The sequence below is a fragment of the Neopelma chrysocephalum genome, unplaced genomic scaffold (assembly GCF_003984885.1).
Source record: "Neopelma chrysocephalum unplaced genomic scaffold, ASM398488v2 Primary Assembly neopelma1_66, whole genome shotgun sequence".
Lineage (NCBI taxonomy): Eukaryota > Metazoa > Chordata > Aves > Passeriformes > Pipridae > Neopelma > Neopelma chrysocephalum.
In genome coordinates, this window is record NW_020897725.1 from 10,047,091 (window position 1) to 10,063,387 (window position 16,297).

The window sequence follows — 16,297 nt, forward strand, 5'->3', positions numbered from 1 at the left end:
TCAATAAAGAGATGCAGTAGAAGTTCACAGCAGAAGCATGACTGAACTTGTTTCGCTGTTTGCACGCTATTACTTCATCAGTAACAAGCTGAAAACTGCACCCATCCTCTGAATGCCAAGCATCAGCCAAAACCTTTGCATCATGTTCTGCTGTTTGGAAGTGCATTTTATCAACTTTCTGAAAATAACAGTAAGATATCCTGGACTGTACCCTCATAAAAGACAGGATGACCAAACTGTGGCTGATCAATGTGTCAGTTGTCAATAGCTATCAATTAGTCTGACATTACTGCTGAGGGACAGGCAAGTAACAGGATCAGAATGAGCTGGTTTGCACTTCCCTTCCATGCTTTTTCAAACATTTCCAAATACCTCAAGATCAGCTTTGTCAGCTCTAGTCAAATTCATTATGGGTGTGTGAAATACAGAGCATTTCAAGTCTCATCCCTAATGCTCCTAAAATGGAGGAGCTGAAAAATTCTGTACTGTTGACCCCAACAAGAAGCCTCCAGTCTTGTTTATTCTACTAAAATACTCTTACCCTGAAGGAACTGTCTTTTCACATCAGAACTGGTTTCTACTGCAGCATATCACTCTGGTTCTGCCTTTTCTTTTAGTTAATCCAACTGGTTTTACATGAGAGGAATGTTTATTTTGAAAAATCAGTTTTTGTTATTACCTTCAGAAGTGTGGTCCTTGTTGGGTCCAGTTTTGCATTGCATTCAACCTAAATAAAAGAATAGCAGCATAAGGCACTGTACACAAGATTTAATTATGAGCTGCTAGACGAAAACAGATTAAAAATCCTGTTTTCTGGCTTAATACAGAGTAAACTGAGTATCTTGTGCTTCTGTATGAGGACTATGTATACATATATGCATCTTTAAACCCAAGTCAGTTCACTTTTCTGACTGCATTTTTTTCCATATACAAACCCATTAGTTGGGAACTGTAGATTTTTCATCTGTCTCTGGGACTCCAGTGGTAACAAGTGTTGTTTATCTTGTGATTTGGGGTCATCTGGTAGCATCCCAAGTGGTGAGCAGCCATGTGGCCTTGGGCCAGCAGACTGGGCATGCCCATTAAGGCACAACATTTGAAGTCATCCAGTCATCTGGGGTGAGTTATAATGGTCAAAAAGCAGCTCTTGGCTTCCATAGTGATCCAGGGCACAGCTCCAGCACCACACAAGTTAAAATACCAGGAGCAGATCCCTCTCTGAAGGAAAATATTTGCGGTTCACTGGAACTGCTGTGGTGATTGTTCCTAACATGGTAGCTATTAAATAATGGTGCACACACAGAGGGCACAAACAGCAAGGGATTAATGGCAGCTCTCCTGCAGTCGAAGAGGAGAGCCAGCTGGGCTGGATTGATAGCCAGCCAGGCTGCTGTGTGGCAGGAGTTCTGCTGGCCCTGTGCAGCTGCTTGGCTCACCCACCCATCACTCAGCACGGTGGTAAAGGAGGCTCAGTGTACCCACCACTGCATCCACTGCCGGGGAGCTGTCACCGACCACCAGGAGGACAGGACACCTGCAAAGAAGCACAGACAGGAGCAGTGTTATCTCTGTGATCCAGCCCAGACTTGCCCTAAGCTGCATTTTGTGTCGCTGGAAGGATGAGACAGTTAAGTGTGTGGAAGTGATTTGGTTTGTATTCCAGACACCTTAAACATACATCAAATCCACTGCATTAGCTGCAGACCTACTGGCATGCACTGATTCCTTGCCTGAGAACCTGTCCTTTTCCTCACCAGGTAGCAAATAAGCCCTTGCCAGTGCTCTTATTCCTTGCTTTATAAGAAATTCAATGTAAGCATCAGCACCAAAGTCTCACCCCCACCTCCAGGACCCTGAGCTCCAACTTTTGGATCTGTCCATCCCATTCCAAACAGATTGGCAGAGGAGCAGAGTCTCCTGTGTGAAACCATCAGCAGCTGAGCAGGACTTGACAACTGTTATGTTGCACAACTTGCAGCATAAGTGAAAAGCTGTTAGTAGAAGATCTCAAAATCATTCTCATACTTGCTCCATCTTCCTGAATGTTTGTTTGGTTGTTTTTTCAAATGGTTTTGGGTTGTTTTTTTCAGTTGTTTCCATTAACTACAATATATTTCTGCATGAGGATAAGTACATCTACTTTTCAAGTACTTTGTAAGCCCAAGTTTGCACATGCACATGCACCCCTTAACTTTCCATTTCAGCTAATATATGTTTGTCAAGTCTGAAGAGAGGAAATCTTCCTAATGGCAGTCCCTGACTTGCAGTAACCTCTCATCTCCTACATTACAGCACATAAGAACATGCAACTACAGTTCTGCAGTGCATTTGCAATGCATCTACTGATCGCACTTCTTATCTCACATCATGTACAAATAAACTGGTAGGAAATAAAATACTTACTGAAGGGTGACAACATTTACTCCAGGAACAGGGCGCTCAATCTCTAGGTCTCTCCGGCTAAAAAAAGAAATAATGGAGAGGATAAAGGCTTTTGATACACTGAGATTTTACAGACACTTCCATATTCTTCTAATTTAGAGAAAGCACAGACATTCACATGTTATTTTAATCTGATACATGTTGTAACCTCCATAACTGATGTAGAACCATACTTAGACTGAAGGATCAATGTCTTGGTTTAGTCCCAGTGTACCATCTTTCACCCCACAAATGCACAAGGTCTTCTCCCATAAGCAAACCACCTGAGATTCCTAAAGGCACTCTTAAGCAGAACTTTATACTGGGGGAACACACAATTTCACCACACAAGTAATACTGTCTCTAAAGACCTAGACAGCCTCTTAAAACATTTCCAGTTAGTAATCAGGTAAATGTATTACCTGTTGTAAGAGTTGACAAAAAGATGAAGGTTGGTTTGATTCATATCATTAATAATATGCTGACGGTAAGTATGGATCAGGTCATGGTTGCTGTGAATTTCTTCCTAAAGTGGAGACAGAATCATTCAGAATAGGGCTATTTTCTGAAAGGATCTGAAGACATGGCACAGTAGCTGCATATCAGACTCATATCTACACACCAGGGGTGCACTCTGAGGGAAGGGACAACTTCCAGCATGATGTCACCCAGAATTAATATTAGCTTGTAATTGCAGTACCACAATTTTCACTTTAAAACTTCAGTGTGTTGTAATGTTAAGATCTCACAGTTGCAAAACCTGCAGCTGTAGTGCAGATGGTTACAGTCAGGCAAGTGTGAGGTTTTAAAACAAATAAAAAAGATTCAGAGTAAGATGCCTAATAAATGTTTCCAGGGCAAAGTAGATGTTGAAAGCTTACAGACATATGTAATGTGGAACTCAATTTCACAATTGTAAATAACTAAACTCCAAGGACTTCAATCAGTAACATTTTCAAACAGTTTGGTTCTAAAGTCTTTATAGATTAGTCCCTTGTTCTGCTGGAATGGAGTTTTCCATTGCACTTACTAACAGTTTCAAGCATAGCAAAGTAGCCTCAGAAAACATTACAGTACTTTCCATTAGGCTTGCACTGAAGAGTGCCATTAGTACTAATAACCAGCTGTCAGAGCTACAAGTAGGTTATATAAAAAAAAAAAATATGTGGGGTAATGTGCTCATGTCCTGAGCTGAATGTGACAGTTATACTCATGTTTAAGTGTTGGCTGTCTAAACAGTAGGATTTAGAGCTGCCCCTACTAGAGTTGTCACAACTGAGATACACTTGAGCCCTCAGGACACAGCAAGCCCCATGGCAGCATACCACCTCCAAAATACCGGGAATGCAAGTATGAAACCTATCTCACAGTTTAACTCTGTCCTTTGTTGTTTAAGTGAAGGTTTCTCCTCTCTTTCCAGCACCAGGAGGTAGATACAGAACACTGAATACATCAGAGGAATCTTTTGAACATGCTTACCTTTCCAAATAGATGTGAAATGACCATGTCTGGCAAAGCGTTTGTCCAACCTGAAATCTGAACAGCAAGATTATCTAAGTATCTGCTATTAACACAACATTTGAACAATTGAAACCTTCTAATTACCCATAAATGGATGTATCTCCATTGTTTCTATATGTACAATACTCTGGACTGATATTCCCCCCCCCAATTCAATTATAACACCATTAGGGGTTGTTTATGTTTGAGTGACTCATGTCTTTTTTAATGTAGTTATTCAGGAAACAGTACTAGTGGCATAGGTGTATATGGAATCACTCTCTGCAGGAACACCAAGCAAACCAGCCGGATGGGTGTCACTGCCCAATCTCCTCCCTGACAACCCACACTGATGACCCAATGGAGCTGACACCTTAAGATCATAAACCACAATACTTGCTCTTGCTTTGCAAGGACAGAAGAATAAAAATCACCTGCTGTACTCCTAAGTTTAGCAATACTTGACAGGTAGAAGGCAGTGGCACAGATAGGGAAAAATTTAACTACAGCAAGACATTGGGTGAGATAATCAAAATGGGTCTACTGCTAAATTTCAACATAGACAAGTTACTATTTTTTTAAATAAATTTGTATATCAGTTTATTTTTATAAGTTTCATCTGGGAGTTTATTTAGTAACTTAAGCCTTGAAAGAATGTTATATCCTAGTTCTGCAAGTCTCTCCTAATATTATAGTGTTGCCATTACATTACATTTCATCATCTTAGAAGCTTACAATGGGTTGCCTCTGTGTGATTAAAAGATTACACTAATTTTTGTACTTCTCAGTGTTTAAAGCAACTGCCATTCACTTAAATGTGACCCTGAATGATATGAAGTGTCTGCCATAAGTTTACCTTGAAAAACAAAAATTTTAATATGTTAAATTTGAGCAACATGTAATGTAACGTTTATGCTTATTTATATATAATGGTTCCAGGAAGATTTTTAAGCTGGTCCTCAGTGCCTGTTTTCCCACACTGCAATGTTTCTTACAACTACAAAAGAACACAGTTAACAGGAGCTCTTTTATATGAGAACATTTTCACTTAAAAGTCTGGTATGAACAATCTGTCCACAGTTACTGTAGCCTTTTCTGAGTCCTTTTGGCATCTAAGACTCACACAGATGATTGAAATGTGGAAGATGTTGTTCTGAACATTTTTCTGTGTTCTAGTTCACATTTTGGACTGTTCTGGTAAATAAAGCCACGAACAAGAAAGAACTGAATGTTACACTACACTTGAAGTTTACTTGAAACGTTTCCCAAACTATTGTGTCCAGGTTAAACTCCATTCTCCCAGGCAGTTACTGGCTCTTAAGAATTGTCCATGCCCAGTAGCTCCACTATGTCACAAGTATCTGTTTTCTCAAAGTACTTATTTTTATCACTAGTCTTGTAGGAGGTATGTTTGCAAATGGAAGAATAAATCCCAAAGGAATTATTCTGTGATATTTTGTGTCTGCAGCCATGCCTTGGCACACAAGCTTGCCCAGCTCCTCATGTTCGACAGTGTTGCAGTAAGATTTATTTTACCAACTTAAAGATGTTTACCTTAGTTGCTGCCCAGTCCATCCAACCTTCAGCACAAGGGTTTACATTAATGAGAACTAACCCCTCCACCATGTCTGGATGGTTTAACTGCAAAAGAAAAGATTGAAGATTCATCAGATCTATCAGTCGGCAAAAAATTTAAATTAGTAAATTATCTCCTGGAGAGGAAAGTGGTAGGTCTAGTTTTATCTTGCACAAAACAAGCATATGTATGGAAAAAAAATTTTCACTAAAGCAATTCAACTGAGCAGCTGGAGAACATTAAGATTTAACTTTTTCCTCCACCCTCAGTTTAAATAGAGAACTCCCATTATAAAAACCTTCTGCAAATTAACTGGGAAGAGCCCAGGCCTTAAAATGGAAAATCTAGGTCTTCTGGATTAGCTATCCCGCAGATTGTGGTATTTCACTTAAAAGCCTGACTGCTTACTTAAATGGGCACGGCAGAGCAGGAATCCGCTCTGCATGCTACAGGGACAATAATATGTAAGGGAAATCAGGATAGAGGCTCTAGGGAAGTTCCACAAAACTTACAGCAAATCTGGTTAAGATGTAGGCACCGGCTCCAGTTCCCATTCCTATAATGGTCTTCAGCCTGCATAGCAATAAAACAGAAGAGACAAATGAGGAAGAGTGCCAAAAATAAATTACATCAGTAGCCTTCCTCTTTCACATGCCAGCATGTAGCTACAGAAGGTGGACTCAGCTCAGTCAAACTGGACTCTAAGCAATGCCACCAGCCCCAGTAAGATTTGCAGGACGCTGGTCCTTGTGCATTGTAGGGTAGCAGATATTCTTACTTATCTTTAAGTAAATATACTGAGCAAACATAGCATTTTTCTGATTCTGGGAGAAAATGGTTAGTCTCTGCCAGAAAAACTTATAAGATACAGACCTGAAATCTGCAGCCTAAACACAAAGCTCCCCCACTCCCCAGGCTCCCCCTGCCCTCTCCCCATTACAGCTTTCCAACTGGGACACTGATTCCTCTCTAACAGGGGGCTGGCAAGGAAACATCTCCTGTTCTCCAGCCACTGGGGTGATGAAGTTTAAACTTCATAACCAAACAGGGCAGAGACAAACCAAATATTTCCATTAACTGGAATTGGGTTTAAAGCATCACCTTCAAGGTCTTAGAAAATAGATGGAAGGGAAGACTAGACAAAACTACTCAGAAAAACAGCTTATTCAATGCTTTTAGGAAAATACCTGAGGATAGTTTTCATTCTCATTAGCACGATTAAATCAACACTTTGTAAATACACTCCAGTTTAATTAATTTTCAAGGTACCAACATTATTGTTAGCATTTTTTACCCCAGTGCACCAGAACTGGCAACCTTGAGACTTGCAGCAGACATTTCAAAAAACATCTCTTAAGAAATGAGGTAAACTCGTTCAAGGTACTGTAACAATTGGTTACAACTGAACAATGTCTAAATTGGGGTGCTGGTCTGAAATCCCCACCACCACCCCAGCCTGTCTGTTCTCCAAGGCTGCCTAACCCTGAATGCCAGGTTTTCTCTGCCTGCTCTGAAAACCCCTTGGAGGTGCCTAGCTGCCCTCTTCACTGTGTACAAGAAGCATCAGCTCAACAGAAAAGGAACCTTTCTCAGCTACAGCTCTGTCTAAAGCTGTGAACTTTAAGGGAGGACACACACCTAAACTTGTTGCACATAGACAACTGAGGAACACTGCCACTAGGTCTTTCGACATTGGCAACCTGGCATTTGTGCTTGGTGATAGAAGAGGCTTAAGGAGGTCAGACTGACCTAAAGACACCCAAGCCAAAGAAACAAAACAGTAAGTGTCTTCAGATTCAACCATGGGGGTTTTTTCTGCTAACCACACAGGAAAATGTGGGTTGTTACAGTGGGAAGAACAGATTGTCTGTGCCCTGCCCCTGTGCAGGCAATGCACAGAAAATACTGGAGGAAGCCCCTAAATTAAGCACATGGGATTTCACTTGAAGTTGCTTCCTGCTTAAAAATAAACAGAAATTTCAAAAAAGGGCAAAAAACAAGCTCTGTCAGAAACCAAGGCAAAAGTAATCCACCCAAAACAGAGGAATTAGAAACAACCACAAGTGTAGTTCTAGCAAACAAAATGCCAGACAGCCAGATCAAAGCAAATGCCTGCTCTGCCTCGCTCTTTCAGTGAGCCATGTGGAGAAAAGAATGAGAAAGATAAGTAAACAATTCTTCACTCACCCAAACTGTTTCAGGATTCCAGGAATCATTTCAGCCAGCTGATCCATGGAGGGATACACATACCTACAACAAGCATGTGTTTGTGGAGTTACTACACCACGTTCAGCAGCGTAGGCTGGCAAATTTAGACACAGTCATCACTAGATTTGGCAACAAATGTGCTCATTATGAGATCATTGAGTGTATGAGCAGAATTTAGAACAGGAGCAAGCACAAGTAACTAATTTAACAGAAATATGTGCATAATCTATATGGCATTTTATGAGTTACAGAACAATAAATATCTGGTCCATCTAAGAGCAAAATAGGGCACAATGAATCTTTTCTGAGAAAATTTAACACTTAGAACCTATGGAGAAGTTTGAACAGGAAAGGTAAATTTCCAACCACATTCACCACACTTTTGCTTCTGGTGTGCCACAAAAGTTTCCCCGTGTTGCAGAATCAGACTACAGCAATGAGATCTAGATATCTGGCAAATAACCTGCATGCATGTTTTCAGGGAAACACAAATTACCATAGGGTAAATGAGAATAACTTTCTATTAATATTAATGGAGAAAATGAAGGCATAAGAAGGGCTATGAAGTTGCTGAGGAAGCTCAATAAAAACAGCTGTTTGTTAACGCTCCTGGTCTTCCACAGAGCAGAAATAAAATTTTGAGGGAAGGAAATTCTGAGCAAAATCTCAAATGAGCAGCATGTCGGGAAAAAATATTTTACAATCAGGATGGCAAAACACTGGAACAGAGGTGGTGAATGTCCCATCCCTGGAAACATTGAAGGTCAGGTTGGACAGGGCTCTGAGAAATCTGATCTAGTTCAAGATATCCCTGCTCATTACATGGGGGCTGACCCATATGACCTGCAGATTTTCCTTTCAGACCAAGCCATTCTATGATTCTATGGCTTAACTTGAACATGCTGGTCTCCCAGTTGGAGGGCAGGTAGAAATAATACAGCTCTTTATATTGCTATCATGACTCTATCAAGTAGAGGTATTTACTAGCATAGATCATGATGGTTGCCCTCATGCAGCTGACAACTTAGAAGTGTTAACACTTGTTCAGGATGTGAGGGTTAAGGCACTTAAAAGCTCATGATTTAAACAAATGCAAAGAAGGGGTGACTGAAATAGCTTTTTAGGCTGCTCTGATAGACAACTGAGCCATTGCAGTCAACAACAGCTGAGAACCTGGCCCATCATGACCTCCTCAGCATCAGACCAGCTTAAAAATTAAGAAGGGAAATAGACTGGCTCATGCAATAAGGGTACTTATAAGCTCCTTAATACGTAGTTCTTACAGAACAACTAGTTCTCGCCTTGTATCCTCCCCTTGGCATGTTGGCTGCTCCCTTCCTCAACCAAGCTGACTCCTATCCAAGGAGCATTTCTGTGCAAACCTGTATCATTTGACCTAAATGTCAAGCATTTTGCTGCTCATGGCACACAAGGTTTTGAAGAGTTACAGCATGGTACACAGTCAGAAATATGCAGCTATCTATGGCCTTCTGTGGGGGGTACGCCACCTTGTTCCTGTCCAAAATCTTGGATTTTCCAGGGAGATTATCAGGTCTACTTATTAACATCTACCATGCTGCCATTTCACTAAGACCACAGATTTAAGAAGGACATTATATTGATGTCTGTCTTATTTATAGGAAAAATTTAGTTTTTTGTCTTCATGATGTTGTCACAAAACAAGGTAACTCAGTATTTAAATTGACAAGATGTAGACATCTGTCAAGGAACTGCTTTAGAAGCAGTCTAGTTATCAGAGCAAAAACTTAAAATTTCAGCCCCAAAGTCTATTGTGAACTGGCGCAACAAAACAGAGCTCCCAGGCTCCAGTACTTTAGTATCAGGATTTAAGTTCAAAAGCCAACTGTTGTGTTTGCTTCAAGCACTTTTTAATCAAATTGCAGATCAAGACTTTTTCCAGGAAGAGGATACCTCTAAAGAAATGGGTTGTTTCCCATACAACTCACCCAGCTTGAAAAGATGGTGCTCCATCCTGCTGACCAGGTGCATCCACATGGCAGACTGCAAAGTGCTGGGTGATTTCCTGCATATCCTCAAAGTTGAAGAGAGGATTGAAGCAAGTTTTATCTTAAGAAGGAAAAGAAAATACAAAATAATAATGCTGAGGGACATAGTATGCTACTATAAAAGAATAATTTATTAAACTATCCTGCACATTAATCAAAAGTTGACTCAAGCAGATCAGTGGTGTTGTAGCCTCGGAAAAGGGGCAGTTTTATTTCTAAGGAGGAAGGACAAGTAAAACCCTACTATGAAGAAGCCTGTGGCAACTTGCTTTAATTTCTTGAAGCATAAAACCTGAACAGCTCCTTCATCATGTCCAGCTAAGGTTTATCCACGTTATTTTGGTACCTGCCACCAGTATTTTCTTGGTACACCAAATTCTCAAAAAATTATTTTTGATGCAAAGTTAAAACAATAAAATGTAGTTAAGGATGTTCATCTGAGGTTTTCGCTTAAATTAAATTATCTATTTCCTTTTCCAATCTTTATTTTTTTGATTGCGTCAAAATGATGGAAGAAAAAAAGTATCCAAGACTGAGATCATGGCTTGTGCTTTTACCCAAACATTACAAGATAAACAGTGCATGATTGACTGTTGCAGGCAGCTCAAGACAAAAGCATCCTTCTGGGATACTCAGTGCTATACGCCCCATACTTTGAGGTGATTTGATTTCTGATTTTTAAGCAATATTAATGTGGGGAAAGGATTAGCACATTTTCCTATTGGAGTGGAACACACCAGATTTGAGATGCCTAGAAAATGGTACAATATTCTGCGTGTTTCTGCATGTCCTCATACTACAACATACATGCAAAATCCTTGCAGATTATAAAATACTTTTTGCTCAAATCAGCTTTAAGACAACACACAAGCTTGGGAAAAGTTTCCTCCACTTTCGAAGGGAGAGAAAGTTTATTTACCATAGACTTTGTAACTCTAGACGGAAAAAGGTCTTACTCAAAGATAGGATCCAGATTAAGCTCTGCCCTGATCCACTGAAAATCAAAAATAAAATAAAGTTCCACTAAAAATGGACAAGAAAACAGGTTATTTTTCTTATTAATAATATCCGCTCCCCAGTAATAGCCAGACTTTAAAGATCTGCAGGTGTTTTTAAATATCAGTAACCTATTAAGAAACAGTGAATTGTGTGAAGCAAATAGTACTGGTGAAAAGAATAAACTAGAGTAGGTCTGGATATTAGCTCGTTAAATGACAGATAAGATAAAAGGCACTTAAAGTTTTTTCCCTAATAAGGACTTCCTTGTCTAAGGACAAAGCCAGCACTCATTTAATCATCCTAACTTGACTTGTAATTCATATAAACCCACAGCAGCACAAGGCTGGTTATCAGACAGGAACCTGAGACAAAGCCCCAGCAGTGCTGTTTTTCAGTCCTGCTGTCAATACACCATCAAGCCTCCCTAGAGATGTTTTTACAGCACTTATACAGAGTTGTTATGAACAACCAGAGATCTTTTGCTCCTGCCACAGAAATATTCCAATTGTTTACTTCGCAAGGATAAAAAAAAAAAATCTGAGAATTAAATTTGCTGTAAGAGAAGAGTCATGTGCCGTCTAGCAGGTTTCAACGCACACAAACAATCAAGGACCTGTGGAACCATCGCTGCTTCCACACTTCTGATTCCAGCAGTTACAGAACTGTTACAGCAGTGTTACAGTGCTACAGAAACAGGTCGTGCCTGTGCTGTTAGATAAAGTCTACTTACGGTTCAGGCCGATGTCGTGGTAGGTGAGGATGGCCGGGCGGTTCCCCCTGGGGGTCCCACACATGGTGACACGGACTGAGCCGTGCACAGTCTCCACATCTTGCTCCTGGTAGAATGGGAAGAATGTATCAGGGGATTGACCAAGTGCTCCACACCTGCTGCAGCAGACCTTGTCCAACCAAGAGCACAGGTCCTGCCCATCCCAGGATCTGTTCCACAATCCCTGTGCTAACAACCCCTGGTCTCCCCCATGGTGAGAGTTCTGTGCTAACATTTTAGATCTGACTGTCACCTACTCCAGTTCCACAGACAACTACAGAACACTTAAGCTTCTAGCTTTAACCAGATGCTGAGGGAACAGTTAAACAGTTTTTAACCTCATTAAAAGGCAGCATAAGAAAACTAGGAAAGCACTTTGATGTACTAACACCTAAAAGAACAGGAACTTACAACTATGACTCTCAACATTTGCAAAACTGCAAGTTGCCAAGACAAAATACGTGTTTTCTAGGAAAAGGACTCAGCAAATAATTACTACTCCCCAAAGAAGGCAGTATTAAACAGCTTGTATTTGCATGTTTGCCATAAGGACTTAACACAGTATGAAGCTTCTGATTGCAGTAGCCTTCCTCAGTAAAAACAGCCACCACATGTGTTTTATTCATGGCTTTTGAGGTACAGACCTGAGCATAAAACACTGCCTGAAGTTACTTAGCTATAGAGAAGAATAACCACAACATTGTGGTGATTATCAGGAAAACAACTTTAAGAAGCATGTCACTATTATCTGGCATAACAGGAGTTTATATTATTTAATGATAACAGGAGTTTGTACAATTTAATGACATATAGTATTTAATAAAACCAAGGACACCATCATTAACAAACCAAAGTCCCTCTCATCACCAACTTATTCATTCAACCTCTGTGAGAGTTAAATGGGCTTGGGTCACATCTGACTCACACAACAGATGGAACAGCTTTTTGTTTCTTCTGCACTTGAACTTCAGATGGGCACAAATAATTAGTTGTTTTGCCAACATGTATAAAGGGAATCACAAACCAACAATTATCTATGATGCTTATTTACAGCACCGTTACACTCACATAGCAGTCAAAGCAGTTAATAGGTAGCAGTCAGTCTTATCTCAGCAGAATACTTTATGTACTGTACAGGACACAGATATGATCCATGTCATTCAGTGTCCTGCCTACTGCTGCAGGGCTTGCTTGACTTACTCTGCCTTATAGTGCCCAGAGGCAAAGTCCAAGTTAAATTCAAACCTATTAAAAATATTCTGTAGAAATCAGAGGCATACAGCCTCTGCAAAAACCTCTAAAAAACTCTTCAAAGATCTGAGGTAACAATTCAACCTAAATCTCAGATCCTTAATTTGATACAAGGTATACATTGCACATTTTGCTGAAAATAAGGATTCTAGGCAATGCCATTCTACATTTCATCTATTCTGCTTTTAATTACATAATTACACCAGTTTTAAGTTACAACTACAGCAATGAATTGAGATCTACACCCCTTGTACACTTGGCGAGCTGAGCATTGCTGCTATCTGAACCATACTCCATCAAAACTCTAATTTTCAGCTTATATGTCTCCTTAGAGACTCATTCCTCCACATACTCACTGCATTATTTAGTAGATAAGCTGTATCTTCCACATCCAGAACCATCCTTAGGCAAAACAGGGTGATAAATCCAGCAAGTCATACAGAGGACGGGTAGCGGGTTTCTACTTTGTCCCAGTAGGAAACTGGGTTATATAGACAAGCTGCTACCCTGTATAGGCTTATCACTCCCATAATGCCCAGCTAGGAAAACCAAAACAGACTAATTCACGAGGATGTCATTCTTAAATAGGATTTGAGTCAGGTTTGACCAGGGGAAGTACATACTCAATAAAGCTCAGACATCAAAGATGAACTAAGTCCCCACCACACAATGTACAAAGTGCCAAACTTTAAAACCTGGGAATTAGCACAGTCTGTCCTGTTGCTGATTCCATCAGGTTTTGAGAAGTTTAGCTTCACTGCATATATTGTTATCTCAAATGTTAAAATACCCCAAACTTATGTTCAAATAAATCAGAAGCAAATTCTTTCCTAAAAGTCAGGATTAAAGTTTTCAGTATAAACACAAAACACTTTGAGAAATTAGTCTAAGTCAATTATTCTGCACAACAAAACCAAGGACTTTTAAATGTTGGAAATCTACTATTTTCCAAAATTGGTACACAACTTCTAGGCAAAAGGATTCCCACATTACACTAGTGCTACTAAAGTTGAATTTCAAGCAGAAAATAGGTTATTGTACATTATACTTTGGGTACATCATTAACATAAACTATTAAAATAGAATCATAGAATCACAGAAAGATGATCTTTAACATCCCTTCCAACCTCCTTGCTGTGGGCAGGGATGTCACCCACTAGATCAGATTGTTCAGGGCCCCAATAATATACAATATCATATAATTAATATAAAATTGGGTAATGTCATTATACAGTACTCCAGAAGAGATTTCCAGTGCCAATAGATATCAATTAATGATAGTGGAAATTAATAATAATGGCAAATAATATTTTCCACATTCTACTCTCTCTTCTATACTTAGATAATTTTCAATGCGAAGCATAAAAATTGATAATTTGGTAACCTCACAGTAATGAGAGTAAGTATTATTGTGTAACACACCTCCAGCCGAGTGTGGAATATAGAAATTATTTCTTCCTCAGAGGCTAATACACATTTCATATAGTCAGATTTTTATTACTAGAGCCTTCCAGTAACAGCACTGAAAAATCCAGAACGTGTTTTTTTTGCAGGGATCACCTCAAGATTTTGGATCTCCTTCCTTCATGCAAGAATGAAAAAGGTTGTTCATGGTCAATAAAGCCAAACTCTTGAACCTGCACATCCCACTGACTGCTACAGCTATTTCCACTGGAACTAGAAACCTGAGCCTAGTTCAAACTCAGTGTCAACTAAAAATAGTTCAGAGACAACAGGCAACCATGATCCCAATAACTGGCATAAAACATAGTCAGTTTAACAATTGGTTTAATTCCTCATTATCTTCACAGTAAGACTCCCCTAATTCAAAGGGTTGTGCTATTTTCCAGTAGCTCAAATTCTTAATGGGAAATACCCACAAGGTTCTAAAAAACAAATCAATTCAAACCAGTTTGTTTGGTGACATCAAACCAACAACTTCACATCCCTATTGATCCTATTAAAGATCAAGAGATTTGTCTACGTGATGTAGGGATGGATGTTTTCAAAACGCAGAGCACTGAAAACAGATGGCAGCACATCCCAATCAACATCAACATTATAGTAAGAGGCTCTTCACCGACTGATTTGTATTAAAATACTATCTTAGAAAAAAATCCAAGGTACACTAATCCGATAGAAGGATAAAGACAAACACACCATCTGTTCACATCTCTCACTTTAACAGAGGTGCAGTCTTATCTTAGTGTCCTAAAAACATACACAAAGATACTTTAAATATGTGCAATTTAAAAGAGTCTGTCTCAGTTTGAACATGCTGAGCCATTCTAAAATAGATTTTATTTTTGCTTCAAGTGACATTTTTTGATTTTATTTCATGAGGTTAGAAGGGGGAGAATCTGTTATCACACAGGAGAGCTCATTTTTTCCTTCCCCTCTCCATCCTCACTAAGGAAGACATAGATTGAGGAACATGTTTATGAACAAGTCGTTTTCTGAAGTATGGGATATGCAACCAAAATGATATCTAAAAAAAAAAGATATCTAGAAAGCAAAACTGTGTGCACATATTGCACATTTTGCTAAATAAGTAATTTTATATTTTAAGTAAAATACTTCATTCCATTAAGATTTTAAAGCTTTCAAATATACGTAATCCTCAATTACCATCTCATGTTTTTATTTTAATTTATAATATTATTCCTGTTAAATACACCTCCCTTGTCTTGCCTCATAACTGAGAGAAAACCTTCAGAGCTTTTGAAGATGATTTAAAAAGCTTTTAAATTGCTAGGAGACAGTATATTTTAAATCCATATTACTTAAGAACTTTAATATAGTAATACCTGCATAAGCTATTTTTTCACTTCTTTTTTCAATGCCTTTAAGATCAAAAATATTTGAGCTTTTAATGTGGTATTTCATTGTTGAGTTTCAAATCCCCTTTACCCTGAAGTAAACATTTTCCTCCCAGCTTTTTCTACTTTAAAATAGGATTTCAAGTCATCTTATATTTTTCTAAAACCCCAATGCCCACACTTCCAGTTATTTTTCCTCTTTTTGTTGTTGCTTGTTTTGTTAGGATCTCTATTTTAGTTCCCCAATTCAGGCTGTGAGTCAGGTGCATTAATGAGGATGATGACTTTAGATGTAAAGGTAAGTGGCCCTGCTAAGGTGAAAGCCAATAACAAAAACTTTGGTGCAGGAACTGACGCAGGTTGTTGCGATAGTTCTGCCCAGGGATTCTTCTTAGTCCGATTAGCACTGGGTCACACTGCTCTGCCAAGCACAAAACTGCAACCACCCCCAGCCCGTTCCTTCCGTGACCTAACAGGACGAGGAAATCCACAGAACGTCCTGCAATGCTCCAAACCACATCCACCGATGCCAGTGGAAAAGCCACCCCGTCATGCCACGAGGACCAGCTGATTCATCTCCCATTGCAAGACAGCTCTTTCTTTCTCCCTGAACAGGCAGGAGAAGGAAGTAAAGCTTTCACAGCTGTTGCATACCAGTGGATACAGATGGCCACGAGCCATGAATTGCAAGGGACAAACTCATCTCTGCCACCTAGAGATGCCACAC

General features: G+C 39.5%; 1 protein-coding gene across 1 annotated transcript in view; it reads right to left on the minus strand.

The window, feature by feature from the left end:
- NDRG1 (N-myc downstream regulated 1) overlaps window positions 1-16,297 on the minus strand; it is a 40,506-nt gene that overhangs the window by 4,845 nt on the left and 19,364 nt on the right. The window contains exons 4-13 of the mRNA XM_027684434.1: window positions 11,462-11,567; window positions 9,673-9,793; window positions 7,685-7,747; window positions 6,010-6,070; window positions 5,476-5,562; window positions 3,901-3,957; window positions 2,844-2,947; window positions 2,404-2,460; window positions 1,483-1,534; window positions 680-727 (exon numbers count right to left, since the gene is read on the minus strand). Coding sequence (XP_027540235.1) covers window positions 680-727; window positions 1,483-1,534; window positions 2,404-2,460; window positions 2,844-2,947; window positions 3,901-3,957; window positions 5,476-5,562; window positions 6,010-6,070; window positions 7,685-7,747; window positions 9,673-9,793; window positions 11,462-11,567 — 756 coding nt within the window. The remainder of the gene's footprint in view (window positions 1-679; window positions 728-1,482; window positions 1,535-2,403; window positions 2,461-2,843; window positions 2,948-3,900; window positions 3,958-5,475; window positions 5,563-6,009; window positions 6,071-7,684; window positions 7,748-9,672; window positions 9,794-11,461; window positions 11,568-16,297) is intronic.